Source organism: Stegostoma tigrinum, chromosome 38, assembly GCF_030684315.1.
Source record: "Stegostoma tigrinum isolate sSteTig4 chromosome 38, sSteTig4.hap1, whole genome shotgun sequence".
NCBI lineage: Eukaryota > Metazoa > Chordata > Chondrichthyes > Orectolobiformes > Stegostomatidae > Stegostoma > Stegostoma tigrinum.
This window is the reverse complement of record NC_081391.1, coordinates 9,318,690-9,343,193: the sequence shown is the minus strand read 5'-3', so window position 1 is coordinate 9,343,193 and position 24,504 is coordinate 9,318,690. Positions and strand designations below refer to the sequence as shown.

The 24,504-nt window shown below is 42.5% G+C and overlaps 2 protein-coding genes across 3 annotated transcripts; both read left to right on the top strand.

Moving 5' to 3' along the window:
* Nucleotides 1-348: 348 nt before the first annotated feature.
* On the top strand, nt 349-12,139 carry mpst (mercaptopyruvate sulfurtransferase). 2 transcript variants are annotated; one of them, XM_048521208.2, is made up of 2 exons: nt 349-1,241; nt 8,156-12,139. In XM_048521208.2, exons 1-2 carry the CDS (start codon nt 662-664, stop codon nt 8,377-8,379), a joined length of 804 nt encoding a protein of 267 aa, XP_048377165.1. In that variant the 5' UTR covers nt 349-661; the 3' UTR covers nt 8,380-12,139. The 2 variants fall into 2 exon arrangements, with proteins under 2 accessions (XP_048377165.1, XP_048377164.1); XM_048521207.2 differs by having other exon boundaries at nt 356-1,241; nt 8,093-12,139.
* Nucleotides 12,140-14,175: 2,036 nt separating this feature from the next.
* Nucleotides 14,176-22,551, top strand: rps19bp1 (ribosomal protein S19 binding protein 1). The gene is made up of 4 exons (XM_048521546.2): nt 14,176-14,342; nt 16,277-16,447; nt 18,288-18,385; nt 19,243-22,551. Exons 1-4 carry the CDS (start codon nt 14,288-14,290, stop codon nt 19,372-19,374), a joined length of 456 nt encoding a protein of 151 aa, XP_048377503.1. The 5' UTR covers nt 14,176-14,287; the 3' UTR covers nt 19,375-22,551.
* Nucleotides 22,552-24,504: the final 1,953 nt, after the last annotated feature.

Here is a 24,504-nt window from a genome sequence, read left to right as displayed (position 1 = left end):
TTGCCAGAGATGTCCAGCAAGGAGACTGATGTGCATTCCTAGATGTCGTTACCTGGTCTGGCCTACACACCGCTCCACACCCAGAACAATGTGTTTGACTTTTAGCTGCGTTCTGGGCAATTAGAGGTGGCCAATAAATGCTGGACTAGCCAGTAATGTATACATCATGTAAATGAATTTCAAAAACTGACAACCTTTCTACTTTGCTTTCCCTAGTTAATATATTCATGAGTAGGATTTAGCTCCTTAAGTGATTCAGTACTTTGCTTTATAGTTTTAACGTATTCTCTAATCAATCTCAGGAGGAGGGGCTTGAACCTGGGCCTCCTGGTCCAAGGGGAAGGACATTTCCAATGAGCCACAATAATGTGTTTGTGAAGGATCTTGGGACATCGTTTCACGCGAGTTACGTAAAGCTGTTGCTGTTTCGTGTTCCCAGCAAACATTCTTTTTGCAGTATTTGGCTTTTGTGAAAGAGTTGCAATAACTGATGCCACGCCTTTCGCGGCCCGAGCCAACAAAACACATTTTTGAAAGATAAAAGGTTGTTTTGAAGTGTGCAGTGTTGCGTAGGGAACAGACAAATTGTAAAACTGCAACGAGGGGGTAGAGTTCAGGGTCAGCAGGGTCGAGCTGATTCTACCCAGTGAAGGAAAGCGGAATGGCGTTAGTGCGCAGTCTGGTATCTGCTTCTTGGCTGGACAAGGCGATAAGTAGCGCTAAGGCCGGGCCGCTGCGGGTCCTGGACTCCTCCTGGTACCTCCCGAAGTTGCAGCGGGACGGCAAGAAGGAATTCAAGGAGAAGCACATCCCCGGCGCTATCTTCTTCGACTTGGACGAATGCAGCGACCACTCCTCCCCTTACGAGCACATGATGCCCGGGCAGGAGCATTTCTCCCGATACGTGGGCAACCTGGGTATCTGCAACGACACCCACGTCGTGATCTACGACGCCAGTGATTTCGGAATGTACTGTGCCCCCCGGGTCTGGTGGATGTTCCGGGCCTTCGGTCACAGCCGGGTGTCGGTGCTGGACGGCGGCTTGCTCAACTGGTGCAGGGATGGTTTCCAGGTGACTTCGGAATTGCGGCGCTACCCCGTGGCTGAGTACAAGGCAAACGCCAAACCCTGCGTTAAAACTTACCGGGAGATCCTGGACAACATCCGGAGCAAACAGTTCCAGCTGGTGGATGCCAGGTCTGAGGGCAGATTCAAAGGGACCGAGCCTGAACCCAGAGAAGGTTCCTTAGTTTTTTTTTACTTGCTTCACCCCTCAATATAGCTTATTTCACTGTTGCATCTGCCTACAGTTTGCAGCACTTTGCACTAAGATCCTTCACTTAAATTTCTTTCAGTATTTCTAAGGTGGCTGCCAACTCTTGCTTCCAGTATGAGCTAGTATTTATTGCCAACTCTGGAGTAGCTGCGCTGGGGGACAATGAAACAGCGAAGGGGTAGATATTTCCCTGAACTACTGCATTCTATTAATTCTGTTGCAATTATTGCAATTTTAAACAGCTCGAGGCTTGCTGAGCCAAGAGGCAACAGCACTGCTGTGGGACTGGAGTCATATCAGGGCAAGGTTGGGTATGCAAGGCCCACGTTAGTTACTTGTCCCTGATTCCCTTTGAAGTAAATGGTTGCTCGGTCATTTCCAACACGTTAGGAGTTGTCACATTATTGTTGGCATGCACTCATGTGCAGGCCAGACCAGGTAACATGGCAGATTAGTAAGAACGGCTGATGCTGGAGTTGGAGATAACACACCGGGGACCTGGAGGAACACAGCAGGCCAGGCAGCATCAGAGGAGCAGGAAAGCTGACGTTTCGAGTTGGGACCCTTCAAAAAATCTGAATCAGATTTTCTGAAGGAGGGTGCTGACCCGAAACGTCAGCTTTCCTGCTCCTCTGATGCTGCCTGGCCTGCTGTGTTCCTCTAGCTCCACAGTGTGCTAACATGGCAGATTTCCTCACCTCGAGGATATTAGTGAAGTAAAGAGGTTTTACAATTATTGGTTTTATGGTCACTATTTCTGACTAACTTTATATTTCCAATGTTATTCATTAAATCTTAGGTTCTGCATGCAGCTGTAATGAAATTTAAACCTATGACCCCAAAGTATTTTAGGAATCTAGATTACAAGTCCAATAACATTACCATAACATCATTATTTCCCTCATGGTACAGTTAGCTTTGTCTTTTCATTGCATTCTTACAGTGTAAGATAGTATAAATTTATCACTATGTATTTCAGGATCAAGGTTACCCAGCATGTTTCCCTAATTTTTTGAAAGGCAAATGATACATTGAGTCTAAAGTTAAGCTGGGGCCCTGTTATGACACAGCTGGACCATGTCTTATGATGAGGTTGTTACGAAATGCCAAGGTAGCAGACAGAATTATAGATAAACTGATTAAAAAGGCCTTATATACAGGCTAATTGACCTGATGTAAATAATCAGATTTCTGATCAATTCAGATCACACATCGATTTGAGTGGTTAAGAAGGCATTTGGCACACTTGCCTTCATTGCTTATACCTCTGAATATGAGAGTTGTAACATTATGCTGAGGTTGTAAAAGACATTGTTGTGACCTCTTTTGAAGTACTGTGTGTCCGGTTCTGGTCCCCTTATGATAGGAAGGATGTTATTAAGCTAGAGAGGGTTCAGAAAAGATTTACCAGGATTGGCTGGGAATGGAGGGTTTGAGTTATAAGGAGAGACTGGATAGACTGGGACTTCTTAACTAAAGTGTAGGAGGTTGAGTGACCTTATTGGGGTTTTAAAAATCATAAGGGGTATAGATAAGGTGAATGACGGGTGTCTTTTCCCTTGGGTGAGAGGATTTCAAGACATTAGTATATTTTTAAGGTGAGAGGAGAAAAATTTAAAAGAAGACATGAGGGGCAGTTTTTTTTTACAAATTTGTGTGTGGAATGAACCTCCAGAGGAATTGGTGAATGCAGGTACAGTTACAACATTTTAAAGGCATTTAGATAACACAATAAGAAATGTTTGGAGGGATACGGGCCAAGCACAGGCAGGTGGGACTAGTTTAGTTTGGGATTAGGATCTATTTCTATGCTGTATGACTCTCTGACTCAAACAAATTAAATAGTATTTCTCCTGATAACAAAAATGTGAGCCTACATGTACAGTTCCCAGTTACATGGATTAGACAAAAATATTTTGAGCATGCACATTCAAGATATTGTGGCCCATCAGTTGCACAACTGGATGTGTTGAGGAAATCAATAAATTTTGAACTATTCACATTTACTGCTTGCCTCCACCTGTGATAGATATAGAATATTCTGAGGTTGTGACTCACTTAAAGCAGTTGATGTCTCATTGGCTTTCAGCCATCTCAGTGATTCTTCTTCACAACTGGAGTATTGTGTGCAGTTCTGGCCAGCACATTACAGGAAGGACATATTTGCTGTGAAGAGAGTGCAGAGAAAATTCGCTAGAGTACAGTCAGGTTGGGTGGATTGTGGCTACAAGGAGAGGTCCTTGGAACAGAGCAAGCTGAGGCGTGACACAGAGAGAGAGAGAGAGAAAGTATATACGGGAGGAACCTGTTTCCCCGGCAGATAGTTTGGAACCCAGGGGCCGTAGATTCAGGCTAAATAGCAGAAGGATGTGAGGGAAAACCTTTTTATTCAGAGGGTGGTGGGCGTCTCAAGTGTGCTTGAATTGGTGCTGGAGGTAGAGACTCTAAACCGTTTTGAAAAGTACCTGGACCTGCATCATAAGAGCTGTAAGCTGCAGGTGAATGGGCTGTATGCAGGAGGATGGGATTAGAAAAGGCATCTGGGAGTCTTTGGATCGGCATGGACAAGATAGGCCAGATGCCCCCTAATGTGGTGTATCATTTCTGGGGTTCTATGATAATTGTGAGTAACTGTGGGATGGCTGGCACTAGGTTGGTTTGGGAGTCACCTTTTGCAGGATGGACATCGTAAGGATTTGGATCTGTTACATCGGCCAATACATCAGCATCTGTCATCATGGGGATTGATTTTTTGCCATGCACTGATGTTGTCACTGCCTAATTCATCTCCAAGTATGGACTTGGTGGTGCTTAGATTACATTCCTAGTTCAAAATTGTCTTCTCACTCTTATATACCTTTTCTTCTTCAAACTTCTCATCGTCAGTGTTGCTGTCCAACTCAAATGGAATAACCTCAAGTTCTTAATACAGTTGCCTACCAGCTCTCACTGGGCACAGCTGTCTATGTAGATTCCCTCTTTCACATTGAGTTTCTTCAAGCAAGTTGTGACTGCCCTTTACTGTCCAGTATATCCTTGGTTAATTAGAATTAGCTATTATTGTCACATGTACTCATATTAGTACAGTGAAATGTTTACGACTCAAAAGTCACGAGGGCGTGGAGAGGGTGAGTAGCCAAGGTCTTTTTCCTGGGGTAGGGGAGTCCAAAACTAGAGGGCATAGGTTTAAGGTGAGAGGGGAAGGATATAAAAGGGTCCTGAGGGGCAACTTGTTCATAGAGCGGGTGATGTGTGTATGGAATGAGCTTTCAGAAGAAGTGGAGGCTGGTACAATTACAGCATTTGAAAGGCATCTGGAGAGGGTTAGAGGGATATAAGCCAAATGCTGCTAATGATGCTAGATTATTTTAGGATATTTTGTTGGCATAGACAAGTTGAGCTGAAGGGTCTCTTTCTGTGCTGTACAACGCTGACTCTTAAGTTGCCATTTTGGCACCGTCTTAGGAACCAAGGAACCTAGGTACTGATTCTCAAGTACAAATTCTCAGGGAAGAAAAATAGAAAAGAAATAAAAGTCCAGCAATAAATTAGATAAGTAGAGAAATAAGAGTTCAGAATAACAGTCTTTACAGCCCAGACTGCGCCAGGCTTCACCTGATGGCTAGGAGTCCACGCTGGCTTTCACCCCAGACATCGCCAAAGCAACCTAAAGGATGGGAGATAAAAACAGAAGTGACAAAAGAGAGATAAAAGGTAAAGAAATAGATGGAGCAAACGAATCCTACTCCATCGCCATCTTGAAGACAAATTTCTGTCATTAAAATGTGAAGGTGGATATTGGGTGACAAAACAGCAGGAATTGAGCTGTTTGTCCTGCATCTTGTACTGTTTTGTCTTGGGATGCCATTTGTCCTACGTTTCTATAGCAGTGACTGGGAGCTTGCTAGGGCTTGTCACTGTTTCTGCATTTGTGTGTAGGTGGGTTTTAAACCAAACTGCAAACCTATACGATAGCAGACCATGTTATAGCAGGGCCCCAGTGTAATAATTATTTGCAGTTTGGCAAGTATAATGACTGATTTATGTAGCATTCTATTTATGTTCAATAGCAAAATGTCCCAAATTTCTTCTCAGTTGATTGTGTTGAGATTATACAGGGTGGTGGTGAAAGCATTAGCTTCTTGGATTACTTAGCTTCTTGGATTTATTTTAAAACAACACACAAAACTGTTGCTCCATCCATGGAGTAGGGTGCTTGGACATAGGAGAGTTTGGGCCCTAAAGTTATTGGACTCAATATTGAGTCCAGTGGGCTGTAGGGTCCCCAAGCAGAAAATGAGATGTTGTTCCACTAGCGTGCATTGGGTTTCGCTGGAACGCTGCAGCACACCATAGACAGAGATGTTGTCCAGGGAGCGGGGTGGTGCGTTAAAATGACAGGTAGTTCAGGATCTTTTTTACAAGCAGAATGGAGATGTTCTGTGAAGCAGTCGCCAAGTCTACGCTTTGTTTCCCCAATATAGAGGAGACTGCATTATGAGCAGCGAATGCAGTAGACTAGATCCTGGCAAGTGCAGGCAAACTGTTACTTCACTTGGAAGGTATGTTTGGGCCCTTGGATGCCTAGGAGGGCGGAGGTAAATGGGCAGGTGTCTCACCTTCGGTTGTAGGGGAAGATGCCATTGGGCTATGGGGAGGTGTTCGCGGTGAAGGCGGACAAGGGAGGGGAGGGTAATGGAGTCTTTACAGGAAGTGGGGTGTGAGGATGTATAGTCCAGGTGGATGCTGGTGGCCTGGTAAGTAAGGATAAGGGGAACCCTGTTGCTGTTGCAGGAGGGAAGAGAAGGGGTGAGGATGGAAGTGCGGGAGATAGTTCAGACCTGTTGAGGACCCTGTCGACAACAGAGCTGGAGAATCCTCAATTGGGGAAGAAGGTGGACATTTTGGAGACTCCTTTGTCGAAATTGACAGATGGACTATACATCCTCACTCCCCACTTCTGGTTAAAACTCCATCCCATTCTCTCAGTTCCTCCATCTCTGACGCATATGTTCAGATGGGGCTGTTAGAAGCTGCCTGTTTCCTACAACAATGACTTGTACTTCTTTTGACTGGTAAGTACTTTGAGATGTTATGAGAGGCAATTTATAAGTACAGACTTGACATTTATTCTCTGGTCCAAAAGATTTGAATGGCAGAGCTTCCACATTTGGTTGGGGTGAGGATGGATTGTGAATAAAACTGTTCTGCCCCCAAGATTACTTGAGAGTCTAAGCAGCACAGGTATTTAAATTCTGACAAAACTCTTACAGACTAACAAATGGAATGCTGTAAATGATTGACCATATGTTCTTTTTCCATGATGTGGTATTAACTTGTTTCAGTTTGTTTTACGGGAATTTCTAATAAAAATCATTACTCGTCAACCAGAATTCAGATTTTAAACAGTCATATCAAAAAGACTTCATTCAAGTATGTGGACTTCAAGAATGTTTGATTTAAGGGATCTGAAGGTACAGATTCCAAATTGTCCTGTAAAAATCAAGGTCAAAAATCACACGACACCAGGTTCCAACAGGTTTAGTTGAACACGTTTTGTTCAAAACGCACACAGTTTGTTGGCACAGTCACTCAACGGGACATTTAATAAATTCATGCTTTGCAGAAACACAGATTCTAAACAATGTCTCACACCTAAAGTGCATTTGTCTGACGTGAGATGTCACCTCTCGTATACACTGATAAAACCTTTAGTTATTTCAGGGCAGTGACTTGAAAGAAAGACTTGGGATTTACATCTGAGTCAATCAAAACCTGCATCGCCTTTCTAACTGAGTAAAGATTTGACAGAAGGGAGTCAGCCAGCCATTTTAGGTTTATTCAATACATTCGCATCCGCTATTTGATCCTTTGATCTTTTACTTATAAATTCTGTGTCTTGATACCCCCTCTCTCGTTACACCTGAGGAAGGCACAACACTTCAAAAACTAATGTGTTTGATTAAATCTGTCCTTGTCCAACCCAGTCCATGGCTGGCACCTCCACAACATATTAACCTGGCAGTGGAGGCCCACGTCACAAATAATGACCATATTCAGTAGCACAGCCACAATAATTTGTCTTACATTCCTTTTCTAAGCAGCCACTCGAAGCTCATCACAAAGTTTGGGTTTTCAAACCAAGTAGCTCAGAAGCCTGCAGCAGTATGGATAATCTACTCCTGATGTGTACAGACTTTCCCACCCTCCGTTATGCCAATCCCTGCAGGTGACTCTCGGATTAGCAAAAGCAAATGTTAGCAAAAATTCTAATTGCACGGAAATCTGGAAATTCTACCAGGTTCCCAACTCAGGTTAACAGAAGTCCAGACCTGCATTTCTCACAAGCACAGGCAATCTTTTTAGCCAGTGAAGATCTTCTGAAGGATGGTCAGCATTGGAATGCAGCAAATTCAGCAATGCAGAGCCAATTTCCACAAACTGCAATGTGATAATGACCAGATAATCTTTTTTGACAATCCTGAGTGAAGGATAACTACTGAGGGTGATCCATCGGGGTGATGAGCCAAGGCCAAGGGAATAAGTATTCCACCATTCTTTAAAAAAAAAAGGTTAGGAGGGGGAAATTGGATAAAGTAAGAGGTTTTGGCTCAATGATGTTTCAGAAACCTGTTAGCTTTTACAGGACATCTGAGAAGAAACGGACACTGGTTCAGAGAACAATAATGGAATATTTGTCAGTATGCTAATAAGATTTGTATAGCATTTGACCATTGCTACATAAGTGATCTACTTGAACTCGGTGTGGTTTCCTTCGATTCACACTTTTTTTTTATATTTGTCCTATTTCTCAAGGTATTGAACCTGGGCACATCCCTAACAGTATTAATATCCCCTTTAATATGTTCCTGGATCCAGAGACTCGAAGGATGAAGAGTGAGAAGGAGCTGCTGCACTTGTTTGAGGATCACAATATCGACCTGAAGAAACCACTGGTAGGGACCTGTGGCACTGGGATCACTGCCTGCTTTGTCGCTTTTTGTGCCCACCTCTGTGGGAAAGAAGATGTGATGATCTATGATGGCTCCTGGCTAGAGTGGTTCGCACAAGCCGACCCCAGTCACATTATCTCAGAGACATGAGAAAATCAAATAGGCAGCACTGAAATCAATGTTTTAGATTGTCCTATTCCAGTATCAAGATTAGTAGATAATTTGGGTGTTCTATTTGAATAGCCAAGGAGTCTACGTTTTATGGTGTTGGAGGTAGGATGAGGATATCATTTAAAATCAAGCAGCTACTTCAAAGGTTCAATCTATTCCCTGTTAGAAGGGTCCTCCGGGCACTTAGCAAGTGTTCTTCTGTGTATACATGGCAACAGTCAATGGCCCTGTTTTGTAATGTTGCTTCAGTCATAATTGTGTATTTCTCAAGTGATAATTTGCCTGGAGACTCAATCTTTTTCACAAACTGCAGAAGGGTGGCCGAGAACAGCTTTAAGTGCTGAGTCGGTGATAGAATGTTGGTGGGGGTTTCCTGACAATGAAGGGAAATGAATCCATTTCTGGGAAAGGCCTGGCACCTTCCAGAATCATTCACAGTTTTGTTTCTTGCCATGTTTGAGGCACTGTGTTGTTATTTCCTGAAGATGCTAGACATGCTGAGGCTGAGTGTCTGCTGAATTTCAAAATGCTTCTCTCAGGTGATATCCTCCTTGAATGCTGTAACTGCTCTCTGCGTAGCCAAGATTTCAGTGTGAGACCAGATGACTTTTGATGAATATTGGATGCCAGAAGTTGAAATATGAGTCTGGCATTCTCTTCCCTTTCAAAGTGAAATTGTTTGTTATTGAGTCAAACTTCCCTTTGTTATTAACATCGTAAACTGTTCAGCCTGTGTTAACAGAACATCACTTGTGGGTCAGAAGTTAGCTTACTTATGCTGCATCTAACTGTGTGAGAGAAATGAAGGGTAAATCTCTGTTCTATTCCTTATCTAAGCCACGTAACTGAAAATTCAAAACATTTCCCGTCAGCAAGGAAGAAATATAGTAGAGAGGAGTAACACTTGGATAAACTCTGCATCCTAACCAGACTTGCTGTATAGAAACTGAGACTATTTTCAGGGCAAGTGTGTATCTAATCTCCAGTTCCAATTTGAGTAATTGGAATAAAGTTGACAGTAATGCTGGTCTCAATTGCAGAATTAAGTAGCATCCGTGTTAAATCCAAAGTTTGCATGCAGTGACCAATTCCTGACATTGCAATGAAACCTGTATCTTTAAATAGCATTCTGAATATTTTCCAGCAGCATGTTCTGGCTGGTTATCCATCTTTGTATACTTAATACTTACCGAATGTGCCTCTGACCTTCTCAGTTTTCCACACAGACCAAGTGTGCTGTAATGTAGATTTATACTATAAATCGCAAAAGGAGATGGAACATTGTGCAAAAAAGCCTTCCTTGTACATCTCATTGTGACTAAACTAAATAATGCTACAGGCTTTGGCAGATCAATACCAAGGTAATCTAATTTGCTGCTGTAACAATCTTCCCTCAGGCTACTTGAAATGTTTAATTAAAAAGCTTGAGTTTGAAGGATTTATGTGAGACAAATAGGTCCAGATTACTTCAAGAGAACCTTAATTAAGATGAATATTCAAAGAGGGAATGAGGGCATTAGTGTTACTGCATAAATTTGATGAATTGTTTAATGTGTACCTGAAAATACAAAGTAGATAAGATAAAATGAGAAGTCAAACAATCTGAAGAATTCATTAATCTGTAACAGACAACCAACTGAGTTTGCAGCAACACTATAGGGCTCAGTGTTATGTCTTTCTTCCCATGAGTTTTCAGTGCTATACTTTGCATTCAAAGTATCAATTGCGTGTGTCTGGAAATTCCTCTGTTCATTTCAATGGGTAATGTGGACAAAGGAAATAGATAGTGGAATTTCTGCCAATGGCGTCCACCTTCTTGGTTAGCTGGCTTGGGTTCAAGTCCCACATTAAAAAACTTCCAGCACAAAATCTAGACTGACTCTACAGTGCAGCATCCAAGGAGAGCTGCACTGCCAGAAATACCCTGTTTCTAGTGAGACATTAAACCAAGGCCTTGAATACACAGTCTCAGATCAAAGCAAGAGGAAAATAAACAACATTACAGTTTCAGGTCATTAACTTTCCACTGAAAGGAGTGTTAATACTTTTTGTAATTGCTAATTATGTTCCTGACCCAACGAATGCCAATTGTAATCATTTCAATAAAATTAATTCAGTTGAGTAACTATTTTTATTTGAATCCTTTTGCATCAAAGAGGAGGAAACAGAACATTGCATTAAACACCATTTTTAGAAATGGATTAGATTTTACTTACAAAGGTAACAAAGTGTGGAGCTGGATGAACACAGCAGGCCAAGCAGCATCTCAGGAGCACAAAAGCTGACGTTTCAGGCCTAGACCCTTCATCAGAGATCTTCCTGAGATGCTGCTTGGCCTGCTGTGTTCATCCAGCTCCACACTCTGTTATCTTGGATTCTCCAGCATCTGCAGTTCCCATTATCACTAGATTTTACTTACAGTTCATTTGATCCACCTGTTATCCTTGCTGTCAAGGCAAGTAACAATGAAAAAGGTGTAGGTTGTGAATTTTATCTCTCAGAACCCAAAGTCTCAAATGTGCTCCTTCTGCAACCAAGGTATACAGAACCAAAATATTTGATGAAAAAGAGAGAGTGGAGCAAGAAGGAATGTAGTAGTACCTAACAGTACAGCAAGGAGAATGGACACTGTTCTTTGCAGCAAAGACTATGTATCCTGACAACTGTATCATCTGCCCAGTGCCAGGCTTGAGGGTGTCTGCCCTAGGCTGACGAGAAATCTGCATTGAAAAGGGAGGAATTCAGAAGTCATGGTGGTAAGTTAATAAACAGAACCTGATAGGTCCAAATTTCTGGATTACTATTCAAGGCATATGCAAATTGGCAGAGTGAATAAGATAAGAGAAATTAATGCATAGTTCAAAGACTGGGTGAAGTGAGTGCCAGTTCATGGGGCACTAGCACCAACATGGGAGAAAGTACAGTTTGTCCTGTTGGAATAGCGTACGCCTGAACTATGCCGGGACTGATGTTCCAGTGAGTTGCATAGCTAGGGACAATGAAAAGGGCTTTAAACTAAACAAGGCATTGAGGGGTCAAGTTTGGTAGGCGTAGTAAAACAATGTAGAGTCGAGACAGGTGCTCAAATTGGGAATATGGCAAACGAGGGTCAGAAAATTGCAGGAAGGCACAAGGAGTGGAAAAAAGTCTAACAATGCATCAACAGTCAGGATTACAGGACATAAATATAACAAAAAGACAAAACCAAGGCATTTTCTGAAACGGGAAAAAAAACAAATTGTTGGAGAAACTTATTGGTCAGGCAGCATCTGTAGACAGAAGACAAAGTTAACGTTTTTAGTTCAGTGACCCTTCATACCTGAAAGCAGTTAGGACAAAGGTGGTATTTCTGCTGATTATATGGGAATTGGAGGGTGAAGGCAAGAGTAGACAGATAGGGAAGAAGTCCAAAGAGAAAAATAAATGATAGGCAGACAAAGTTATTGTTGGTAAACGGGGAAGAAAAGAAGCTAGGTAAGTGATAATCGTCTAATTTACTCCTCCATGTCTTCGGTCAAATGTTGAAGTAATAATAGCTCCACCCAATCTGAAGCTGTCTTAGTTTTTACGAAAAGGTGATTTGAGTTATTGCTGAATACTTGAAGTGATTAAATGTCTGTTCTTGTAAGTTCTTGCAAGTTCTGATGAGGAATGCAAAATGTATTAATTGCAGACTTCACCCGATGATGGGGCAGCACTTGGAAAGCTTATGCTTTTAAATAAACCTTTTGGATTATAACCTGGTGTTTTGTGACTTCTGACTTTGTTCACCCAGATGGATTACCCCCCCAGAATTCTTAAGGAGATGGCTAAAGAGATAGTGGTGATCTTCCAGAAATCGCTAGAGTCGGGGGGGGCTCCCAGAGGACTGGAAAAATCACAAACACGACACCCCTGTTTAAAAAGGGAGTAAGGCAAAAGACGGGCAATTACAGACCGATTAGCCTAACCTCGGTGTGAGTAAGATTTTGGAGTCCGTTGTGAAGGGTGAGATTTCTGTATACTTGGAAGTATATGGTAAAATGGGCAAAGTCAGTACGGCTTCATCGAGGGGAGATTGTGCCTGATCTGTTACAATTCTTTCAGGAGGTAACGAGCAGACTAGAGAAAGAAGAACTAATGGGTGTTATCTACCTGGACTTCAAGAAGGCCTTTGGCAAGGTGTCGCACAGGAAGCTATTGAGTAAGTTAAGGGCTCATAGTGTTAGAGGCAGGGTACTAGCATGAATAGAAGATTGGCTGTCTGGCAGAGAGTGGGGATAAAAGCGTCCTTCTTAGGATGGCAGCCAGTGACTTGTGGTATTCCACAAGGGTCAGTGTTGAGACCATGACTTATTACTTAATACATTAATGATCTAGATGAAGGAACTGAGGGCATTCTAGCTAAATTTACAGACAATACAAAGATAGATAGGGGACAAGTAGTATTGAGGAGGCTGCAGATAGATTTGGATAGGTTAGAACAGTGGGCAAAGAAATGGCAGATGGAGTATAATGTGGAGAAGCGTCAACACAAAGTGTCTTTGATAACAAGAATAGAAGCATGGACTATTTTCTAAAGGGGGAGAAAATTCAGAAGTCTGAAGTGCAAAGAGACCTGGGAGTTCTAAGCCAGGATTCACGCAGGGTAAACCTGCAGGTTGAGTCAGCTAGGAAGGCTAGTTTGGCATTTCTTTTGAGAGGACTTGAACATAAAAGCAGAGATGTATTTCTGAGGCTCTAAAAGGCTTTGGTCAGGCCACATTTGGGGTATTGTGTGCAGTTTTGGGCCCTATATCTCACGAAGGATGTATTGGCCCTGGAGCAGGTTGAGGAAATTCATGAGAATGGCTCTAGTAATGAAAGGCTTAACATATATGAGGAATGTTTTGAGAACCATGGATGTATACTCAATGGAGTTGAGAAGGATGAGAGGAATCTAACAAACTTACAGAATATTGAATGGCCTGAACAGAGTGGATGTTGGAAAGATGTTTCCATTGGTAGGAGACTAGGACCTGAGGGCTTAGCCTTCGAGTAAAAGGAAGACCTTTTAGATCAGAGCTAAGGAGAAATATCTTCAGCCAGAGGGTGGTGTGGTTATGGAATTCACTGCCACAGAAGGCTGGGGAAGCCAGGTCTTTGAGTATATTTAAAACGGAGATAGATAGCTTCTTGATTGTCAAGGGGATCAAAGGTTACGGGTAGAAAGTGGGACGATGAAGTTGAGAAACGTACCAGCCATTGCTGAAGGGTGGAGCAGATTTGATGGGCTGAATGATCTAATTTCTGCTTCTATGCATGCCTTCTGGACCCCAGTCCAACACTGGCATCTTGACATAATGTCCAAATTATTATTACGTAATAAGCCATCTTGACAACCAAAGACGAATGTTTCTTCTCTTTAGAACCAATGATCTCTTCTCTACCACTAAAAATTAGACAGAGCCTAGAAACTGTGGCAGCAAACTACCTCGAACACCTTTAGCCCAGTACCAAATAACCCACAAAGAGCATGAAAACAAAATATTCCTAAATTCATACGTTGGCGCAAATCAAATAAAAAGTCAGTTATGAATCATATCCAACTCGAGACATTTTTTCTCCACAGATATTACCAGACCTACTGGATTTCTCCAGTACTGTTCTTTTAGTTGAGGTTTGCAGCCTCTGAAGTACTTTTTGTGCCTTTTTTAAAATGAACTGGGCTGTTCTAATGCACTGCCGCTGGGGGTGACGACACTGTTAAGCCTGCAACTCGACAGGTAGTCTTCCGGTGCTTTAGGGGGCGCTGTGGGGTGGGTTTGCCGCGATTTGGTCGTCTCTTGGTCTCGCTGTTTCGTCCTGGGCTTTCAGAACGGCTGGAGGAAGGCGGCCGGCGATTGCACCGGCTCCAACCAACGAGGCGATGTCGGCAGCGCTGGTCAGGAAGGGGCTCGAGTTGATGAGCCAGGATTTGAGAGGTTTGTCTACCGGGCGAAGAGTCGCCGGGTTAGTTTTAAGCCGCCAGTCTGTTCGTTCGCCCCTGGCCTCGGGTGCGCCATGGACCCGGTGGCGGTGGTTCCGACCTCCCAGCACAAGGGGGCGCTGTGTGCGGTTTCTGCAGCGCCCTCTGTCGCCATCTCAGTGATGAGCAGCCTCTGATGTTGGAACTTGGGCTTCCCAAAGTGGGAAAAGTTGTGAAGAGGAATCAGTGGAGTCTGAAACGTTAAATCTGTTTTTGCTGTCCATGACTTGGTAAGGTGCTGCCAGACTTGGTAAGTTTCTCCAGCAATTTCCACCAGAAATAGGAACAGGAGTTTAGTCCCTCGAATCTGCTTCTCCATTCAACAGGATCATGTCTGATCTCGACTTCCTTGCATCCACATCCCTGCCATTTCCCCATTACCCCTGATTCCCCTACTGATTAAGAATCTATCTGCCCCAGTCTTCAATATGCACAACGTGGAAATGTCGGTGTCTGACTGAGGTGGACATCATACGACATCAGGTTATACTCCAACAGATTTATTTAAAATGACAGGCTCTTGAAACACTGCACCTTTGTCAGATGGAGTGATTCCTGATGAAGGAGCAGTGCTGTGAAAGCTTGTGATATTAAATAAACCTGTTCGACTATAGCCTGGTGTCGTGTGACTTCTGACTTAAGTATGCGCTAGGACTCCAGCCCCACAGCTCCTTCCTTAGATAAGGGGACCAAAACTTCTCTCAGTGCTCTAGATGTATTTTCACCATCACCTTGTACAGCAGCAGTAGGACTTCCCTACTCTTATACTCCGACTCTCACAAAATAAGGGCCAACAGCCCATTAGCCTTTCTGATTGTGTTTCTCCCCTAGGTAGGGTCACAAGCTGAAATCTTAGTGTTGTGAGCCCTGAGGTGACAATGGCCACCATGAAGCACTGACCTTGCTATAGCTGTGCTTCCTGTCTCACGGTGACTGTCCACAACTCTCCTATTGACCATCAGGTCAGAACTGTTATAGAAAACTCTCCACTTACCCGGGTTGAGTACAGCTTCAACAGCACTCAAGAACCTTGACACCAGCCAGGACAAAGCAGCCTGCTTGATTGGCACCCCATCTCCAATCCTTGATCTTCACTCCCTCCAGTCCCGACACACACCATCAGTAATTTGAATCATCTTTAAGATGCACTGCAGCAACTCGGAATCACAGAATTGTCATGGTACAGAAGCAGGCTATTTGGGCCACCATGCTGGCACGGTGCATTCACCAACCAACACCTTCCAGACCTTTGATCTCTATGATAAAGAAGGACAAGGGTAGCACATGCACAAGCCTCTCACAGTCCTGACTTGGAACTATATCATTGCTCCTGAGTCAAATTCCTGGAACTCCCCTCCTGCCAGTATTGTGTGTGTGTGCCTAAATCCCAAGGATTGCTGTATTTCATGAAGGTGGCACACCATCACCTTCTCAAGGTCTTTTACAACCAGACAAATGCAGGCCTGGCCAGCAAGTGACCCCACATCCTTAGAAAGTACTTTTTAAAAATCTGGTGGACCACCATCCCACTGCACTGGACATTTGATGGTCAAACTGCACTCCTGTTTCCTGGACTTCCCAGAATGTCAGTACAAAGCCCCCAGCATCTATCAACCTCAGTTCAAGAGCCATTGATCTGGGCAGAGCAGTACCTCCAGGCTATGAAATGGACTTTAGAGACCATTATTTTTAACTATCCTTCCCAGTTATGATTCTTCTCTGCCTATGAAAATCATGAGCAACCTTAGCCACAGGGAAGGAAATTCAGTTGATCCCAGTGCCACTTTATTTCTAGATGCTGTTTATCCAGTATGAGTGGCTTGAATTTGATTGGGAAGTTCTTGTCCTGATACTTGGGAAGTGAAATCAAACTTTGCCCTGCTGTTTCAGATAAAGGGAGGAGCAGGAAGGCTATTCCCAGACACTCATCTAGCACTGACCGTTTGCACCTAGTTAATACAAACGAGAAAGGAACAAAAAAGCAATTAAAGAGCCTGCAGGGACGAGGGAAGAACAAGAGCAAAGCGACTGTCAAGGGCAAGGTTGTTAAATCAGCATTAGGTAAGTGACATGCTTGTGTTGGTTTTAGTATCTTTCCCTGTAGGTTTGTGTGTGCTCTTTCAGTTAATTAGCCCCATCTGCTCAGAATTTGAATGTAAGGTACTGGAGTTAGCTGTTTGCCCCCTCTAGCTTACCATTCTCCATTCAATAAGACTATGGCTGATCTGATCTTGCACTTAGCTCCATTTAATTGCTGAGCCCTCTTCTAACCCTTGACTCCTTTATCACTCAAGAATCAATCACTGTCTCAAATGTATTCAATGTCTCAAACCCCATGGCTACTAGAGAATAGGTCAAATGTGTATGCAGGACTCTGGTGTGTTCCCATGAATTGGCGAGATTACTTTTGGAGTACAGTGAACAGTCCTGGTTGCCCTACTGTAAGAAGGATATTATTAAATTGCAGAAAAGATTTATAACTATGTTAATGGGATGGGAGGGTTTGAATTATATGGAGAGGCTGGGACTATCTTCACTGGAGTGTAAAAGGTTGAGGGATGACCTTATAGAGGATTATAAATTCATGAGGGACGTAGATAAGATAAATAGCAAAGGTCTTTTTCTTAGGGTTGGGGAGTTCAAAACTAGAGGGCATCATTTAAAGTGAGGAGAAAGATCTAAAAGGGATCTGAGGGGCAACTTTTTCACACATTCATATTGTGGAACGAACTGCCTGAGGAAGTGGTAGATATAGGTACAGTTTCAACATTTAAGAACATTTGGACAGGTGCATGAATAGGAAGGGTTTAGAGGGATGTGAGCCAAACGCAGGTTTAGTTTGGGAATCTTGGTCAGCATGGATGATTCGGACTGAAGGGTCTGTTTCCGTGCTGCATGAGTCTATAACTTGAAGTGTTCTGTGTACTTGTATCCACCACATACAAACAGGTTAGGGCCATTCAGCTATCAGTCCTGTTCTGCCAGTCAATTAGATCATGGTATATGTCTCTTTTTTAGGTAATTTTAGGGAGGTATTCTGATTCTTTGACCGCTGTAATGGTTTTGGGATTGTGATATATCAAAGAGGCAAGATGGACTGTCCAGGGCATTTGAGGAACCTAACAGTGTGGAGAAATGGAAGGGCAGATTGTTTAGACAGTGAAGCAGAGGATAATTGAGAGGGATCACTCTTTCTGACCCGAATGTCCTTTTGTTCTGAAAATTTCTGGATCTCATGTACTGGTCAGTAACAGCCAAATGGACTAATTTAAAATAAACAGATTAATGACTTGATCATAATTCGGGCATTAAGTTTACAGAAATGCACTAATGGTGGTGTTGTATTCAGAGGATTAAACCACCTCAGCACTGAAAAAAATCTGGAACATGAAATACATGGGTCACATGGATCAATCATGCCAAAAGCTATTGAACAAGTCATGAGCCTGTCTCCAAAGGCTAGGATGAGTGGTGCCTGTCCACACCAAGCGTATGATGTGGCATGGCTCTCACCCACTCTCACTGCCTGCCATACGCCTTTCGGAAGGATTTACAGATTGCTAATTAACTTGTTCAGCCACATTACAAACTCACCTTCACATGACTATCGAATCCTTAATGGGTTCATGAGCCCAAAATCTGACCCAGAGGTAGGAGCTCTGTCCACTGCACCACAAGACCACCTGTTGCTATTTTGCCTAGTTTTCCTTTACATTTCCCTACACCATAAACCTCAATGCTCCATTTGGCAATGAGATCTATATTCTAATTAATTTGCTGTTAAATTCCCTACTGGATTTATCAGTGACTGACATATCTGTTCTGTACATCCTACATTTGAATTAGTATTTATGGTAGTTAAGCATCTGTGAGCTAAAGTGAATCTTGTTTGCTTCCATAGAGGAGTATTGGAAGAAAAAGGCTGCAGATCACACAGAGGAAAATCTCCAGTACATGCTCAGTGCTAGGTTCCTTACTGAGAGCAATGTGACTAAAAAGGTGAGGATCTCTAATACATCGCTTTCTCACTGTCTCCCACACGTATCAGATGATTGTAGAATGAAGTCCTACCCAGAAGAAACTTTGTTGATGAAACCAGATGCTAAAGCTTTATTAGACAAGTCTGGACAATGGACTAGGCTCGTAAGAATGTGTCAGTCATGGCCCAGTGAGTCGCAGTCTAACCTCAGAATCTTACTGTAGAGGCTGAGAGACTGTTGCATTGAGAAAGGTTAAACCTTTCGGATTTGACCTCAAACCAAAGTGCTGTCTTTCTTCTCAGGTGAAGAAAAAAATTCATGCTGCTCTATTTTGAAGAAAGGCCTGTCTCAATACTTATCTCTCAACTAAAATCATTAAAACAGATGATCAGCCTTTTCTAAACAAAAAGAGAAAGACTTGCATTTCTATAGTGCCTTTCATCACTACAGGCTCACCCAAAATGCTTTACAGCCTGTGAAGTACTTTTTGAAATGTCAGTCACTGTTGTGATGAAGGGAACATGGCAGCCAATTGATACGCAGCCAGATCCTACAGACAGCAGTGTAAGAACAACAAATTGTGTGCCTTAGTGATGTTAATTGAGAGATAATTATTGACCAGGACACTGGGGCGAACATGCGTGCTGTATACCTTCTCCAAGACCTATGGAAATGTAACCAAATGTGGGACTAATGATATCACATTGATGACCCAAATGGCCTCCTTCCCCTGTATTATTCTGCGATTCTGTGAATGGTGTTATGTAAATATAAAGCTATTGCCTCTTCCAGTTTATCTCACAGGCTGCCAGAGAAAACTGACATGGAAGTTAACTCCCAACATAAAATTCTAATTTTTAAAAAAATTATTTTTAGGTCTTGAATTACAGTCAAGGAAGGAAAGCAAAGGATCGCCCTGAGAAAAAGGAAGTGAAGAAGGAAAAGAAGAGCATATTCACAGAGAGTGACTTTAAAAAGTTTGAGAGAGAGTATTTTGGGGCACCTTAACCTTGACTTTTGGTGAAAAGAGTGGACAAGCAGACTTCAGTTGTTGGGGGGACAGATCAGACTACGACATCATGAACCCTGTAAGCAATGCCTACCTCAAGTCTTAATCATGAAGACTGTCCTGAGGACTGATCATCCGTTTGTGAGAGCAAGAGAGACCGCGCAAGGAGAGAAAATCCAGTTCATCCCAAGTTTGAGACCTGCCAGCATTTGGTAGTCATTTATTTAGTCGTTAAAACCTTGCGTTCTCCTTTTCTGTGTTTCATGTCAATATGCAAACATTTGTGTTAAGCAAAGAGTAAACCTTGCATTGTACCAGATTACTTGCGCGCATTACTAGAATGCTATGTCTAACACTATGTCTCCCAGACTTTCTCCCACTGAGAGTACAGGATCTTGTTTGATAGGGAGCTCAGTTGTTCTAACTCAGTTGAAGCTTCTTGCTGCCAAACAGCTCACAACCCCACTTAGGGTTGCAAGTCCCATTTGAGAAACCCTGGTTTGACAAGCAGCACCATTTATGTAATCTTTAGCTCCCAGTCACATCACGGTTTTTATTCATGGAACGGGAACACTCAGATATTTTCACACTTTCTCTTCCAGTCCACCACAAACCATCCTAAAGAGGACAGCCATCTTGCTGGTTTATCCAGGCAGGTAGACCAGGATGCTAAATTTCAAGCCTAGTCTTTGCTGATCTCTGGGGTCGCTACCATTCACTGTGTTGCCCCTGGCACTAAAGTTCCTGCTGTTTAGCACTATGAGATAAACACATGGGATAATGCCTACATGTGAACATCAAGTATTGATGAAATTGGGCAGAATCGTGACCCCTGTCTCTTCTGCATGATCTTCACACTCCTTGTTAAGACTAATTCCTGAAGAATGTTAATGTGAGTGAGATGGAATAAAGACTTTGACTGAACAATTAATGACACCCCAATCCCTGCCCCTGCATCTTCCCTCTCCTTGTTAAACTTACAGTTTCTTCAAAACAGGAAGTATAAACTTCAGAAAACAACTCACATCTCATTTATTCTGACTATTGTACTTTTGATCAATACCTCACATAAGATTGAAACCATGGTTAATTTCACCCCTGTTATCCTCTTTATTCTTTCATGGGATATGGTATTGCTGGCCCATTCCTAATTGCCCTAGAACTGAGGGCGGTTAAGAGTCTACCACAATAATCCCTGCTTAATGTGCTGGGGTCCTGGGTTCAATCCCCACCTTGGCAGCTGGTGGAGTTTAAATGTAATGGATGAATAAATCTGGAATATAAAGCTAGTTTTAGTAGCAGTGACCATGCAACTATAATCTGTTATGAAAAGATGCCTAGTTCACTAATGTTATGGAGGAAGGAGACCTGCCCTCTGAAACAGTTTAGCAAGCCACTCAGTTCAAAGGCAACTGGGGATGTGCAGTAAATGCTGGCATGGCCGGTGAGATCAATATCCCATGAAAGAATAAATAAAAAGATTGCCCCCAGCAGCTGCTGTCACCAGTGAGCTACACTGTGTTGTTACACAGATCAGAGTTAATTCTTGCTAATAAACCTTATCTCTAGCCTCACTTGAGTCACAGCATTCTGGGTTCAAGTCTGATCACGACCTGAAAGCAGAGATCAGGGCTGACACTCCAGTGCAGTATTGAGGGGAGGCTACGCTCATACAGCTGCCTTCCTTCAAATGTGATGTGCTCCTGCACAATCAGTTCAATATAAAATAGGCCGTAGCACCATGTTGAAGAGGAGAAGGGAGTCATTCCTCATTAATTGGACAATATTTATCAAGCAATTAATGTCTCAAAAACAAAATAGACGATCTGATTGTTATTACCCTGTTGTTCATGGGAGCTGGCTGTGTGTAGATTGGCTGACGTGTTTTCAGCAATATGACAGTGACTAAGAATCTTTAGCGGTTGTGAACAGTGCTAAGTAAATGCAAGTCAGTTTTTCCTGTTTGTGAAGCTGGATTTTTTTAAAAATCTAGATTGAGGTAATGTGATATGAAAGTTAATATACACCCACCACTGAATTTAGATTTAACATGAAACCATAGCTGCTGACACATCTTTGGCTTGCATTGTAAATGTATTTCATTTTCCCTCCCATCTCTCTAGACTTTTAAGCCCCAGTTTGTGATGGGAGACGCAGGGCAAAGCATGTGTGAGAATGCCTTCTCTCGAGAACAGTCAGGATCTAATTACAACATGTAAAAGGCATCTGGATGGGTACACAAATAGGAAGGGTTTGGAGGGATATGGGCCAAATGCTGTCAAATGGGACTAGATTAATTTAGGTATATCTGATCAGCATGAATGAGTTGGACCAAAGGGCCAGTTTCCATGCTGAATAGCTCTATGACTTTGGCTACAGTCACACAACCTTTAGTGACTGCAGTACCTGCAAGAGTTCCACATCATCACAAAAATAAAATCAGTGAAACCCCACAAAAGAATTCAGGAAAACCTGATTATTAGAAATCCACCTTCCATTTCCTACATCTATCACTTGGGATATTTCTGTTGTAGCCCTGTTTTCATCCAGAGTATCAGAAAAAGCAAGTTGTGTTACTGCTTCAGGAGGATCTCTTCCACCTGCCCACGAACTTCTAATTGAGTTCACCCCAAGACACTATGTGACCATAAATGTAGGACCAAGAGTAAGCCATTCAGTTCATGAAGTCTCCTGTTCCTTTTGTTGAGATCAGTGAGTCCAGCAGTGCTTTTTAAAACTGCCATTTGCTTTGCAATTCCTGTTGCACTAAATGGACTTAAGCTCTGTATAGAGACTGGAGCATTTTCATTTATATGTATGGAATTGATTATTGTGAGGATCTTGATTAGTAGATAATTGAATGCATGCTAGTTAAAATGTGGAAAAAAAAATTAAAAGGGCTTATGGAATGCTAGTTTTCATTACAAAGAACCTAGGACAAAGAGAGTGGAGTCACTGTACAGTTGTATAGCATTAGAGTCCTTCTGGAATTGTGAGTGGTTTTAGGACTGTCACTTCAGGAGGACTTTGGAGTTCATTGCAGATTTATCAGAATGCTATCAGGGTGAACAAGTTAAAATTATAATAAAGTTGTGTAGTTTGAGCTTGTGTTCCCCCAAGTCTAGATCAAGGGGTGATCTCATTGAGGTTTTTAGCATTAAAGGATTTTGAAGTGATTGTTTGATTTTCTTTTTCCCCTCCCTCTTATTGAAGGAACAGGTGTCATAGTCTTAAAATTAGAGGTCAGACATTCAGGGTCACCTCCGCAAAGAGGAAAGTGAAAATCTGGAACAAAGAAAGTGCCTGAGCAGTTCAACAGATCTAACAGCAGCTGTTGAGAGAAAAAAACACAATTAACACTTTGAGTCCAGTGACCCTTCATCAGAGAAGAAAACCTGGACCTCACCCCAAAATGGTGTTGAATCGGGTGTCAATTAAAAGTCACAAATGGAAATCGTTGAGCGTTACAGAATCAAGGCAGATGGATAAGTTGCACATTAGTTGCAATCTAATGGAATGGTGGAACAGGCTTGAGGGGCTGAATAGCCTACCAGCTGTTCCTATCAGACAAATGAATGCAGCTTGATGACTATTCCTAGAAAGTTGCAAGGAAACATTGAGTCACTCACAACTGTTACTGTTTACCTCTTCATCAACAGCATATTTGATCCCCAGGTCATCTTGGTGGCTATGTCCGTTGAAGAGCAGCAGAGAGGAAAAAAAGAGGAGTAGGAGATGAAATCACTTACTGATCAGATGATGCTTTTTTTTTCTCCCTCTGTTGCTCTCCTTCAGGATGTTGGCACCATTGGCTTGATCATGTTTACTGCTAATATGTAATTACCCTGCGGATTTTGCAGGACATCTTGAACCACAGCTGCACATTCTTTTACACAAGGTGAGGAAAGCCTTAAAAACTATGCCCTGCATTTGGCAAAATCATGTGATAATGATCAGACAATTAGAAATGGGAGTGTAGACATTGAGCACCACATGATAGAAAAGTAGGATGCTGCGGGCAATGCAGGATTTGAGTAATAAAGAGATGCAGGATAGGCTCGAACTTCTTACATTGGAACAAAGGAGGTTGAGAGATGACCTTATAGAGGTTTATAAAATCATGAGAGACATAGATAAGGTGAATAGCAAAGGTCTTTTCCCTAGGGTAGGAGAGTTCAAAACTAGAGGGCATATATTTAAGATGAGAGGAGAAAGTTTTAAAGGGACCTGTGGGGCAACTGTTTTCACACAGGGTGGTTCATATGTGAAATAAACTGCTAGAGGAAGTGGTAGATACAGGTATAGTTACAGCATTTAAAAGACATTTGGATATGTACATCAATAGGAAACATTTAGAGGATGTGGGCCAAATGCAAGCAAGTGTGACTTGAGTTTAGAAAACCCGATCCATGTGGCTGGATTTGACTGAAGGATCAATTTCCGTGCTGCATGACTCAATGACACAACCAGGAAGAACTCCCCTGCTTTTTACAAAGGGTTCTTTTGCACCAAGCTGAGAGAAAAGGCTAACTTTAGCCCAAAAGACAACACTGTCAACAGTGCAGCACATCTTTGGTACTGCACTAACAGCCCAGACTTTGTGTTCAAGTGGGGAGGCATTGGTATAGTGGTAATATGCCACTGAGCTAGTCACCAGGCTAATTTCAAATTCTGTAGTGGCAGTTGGTGATAAATTTAAATTCAATAAAATTCTGGTCTGATAGTGACAGTATAACTGTAATTGGAAAACGTCATCTGGTTCACTAACTTCTCTCAGCAAAGGAAATCTGTTATCCTTACCAAATCTGACCTACTTGTGATTCCAGATCCACAGCAGTGAGGATAACACTTAACTGGACCATAAGAATGAGCAATAATTGCTAGCCTAGTCAGTGACACCCATATCCCCTAAAGGAATAATGTCTTGAGTCTGATTTTGAATCAAATAACCTGAAGTCTGGGAAGTGCAACATATCAGCTCAGGCAATCTTCAGTATAAATGTTCAGCAGACCTTTCTGAATCAGCACTAGTTTCCAAGCAACTCTGTCAGGCATCATTCAGCACTAGAACTGTACTGAAAAGAATCTTGAGTACACAGGCTATGACTGCCAAGAAGTTTATGGCAAGA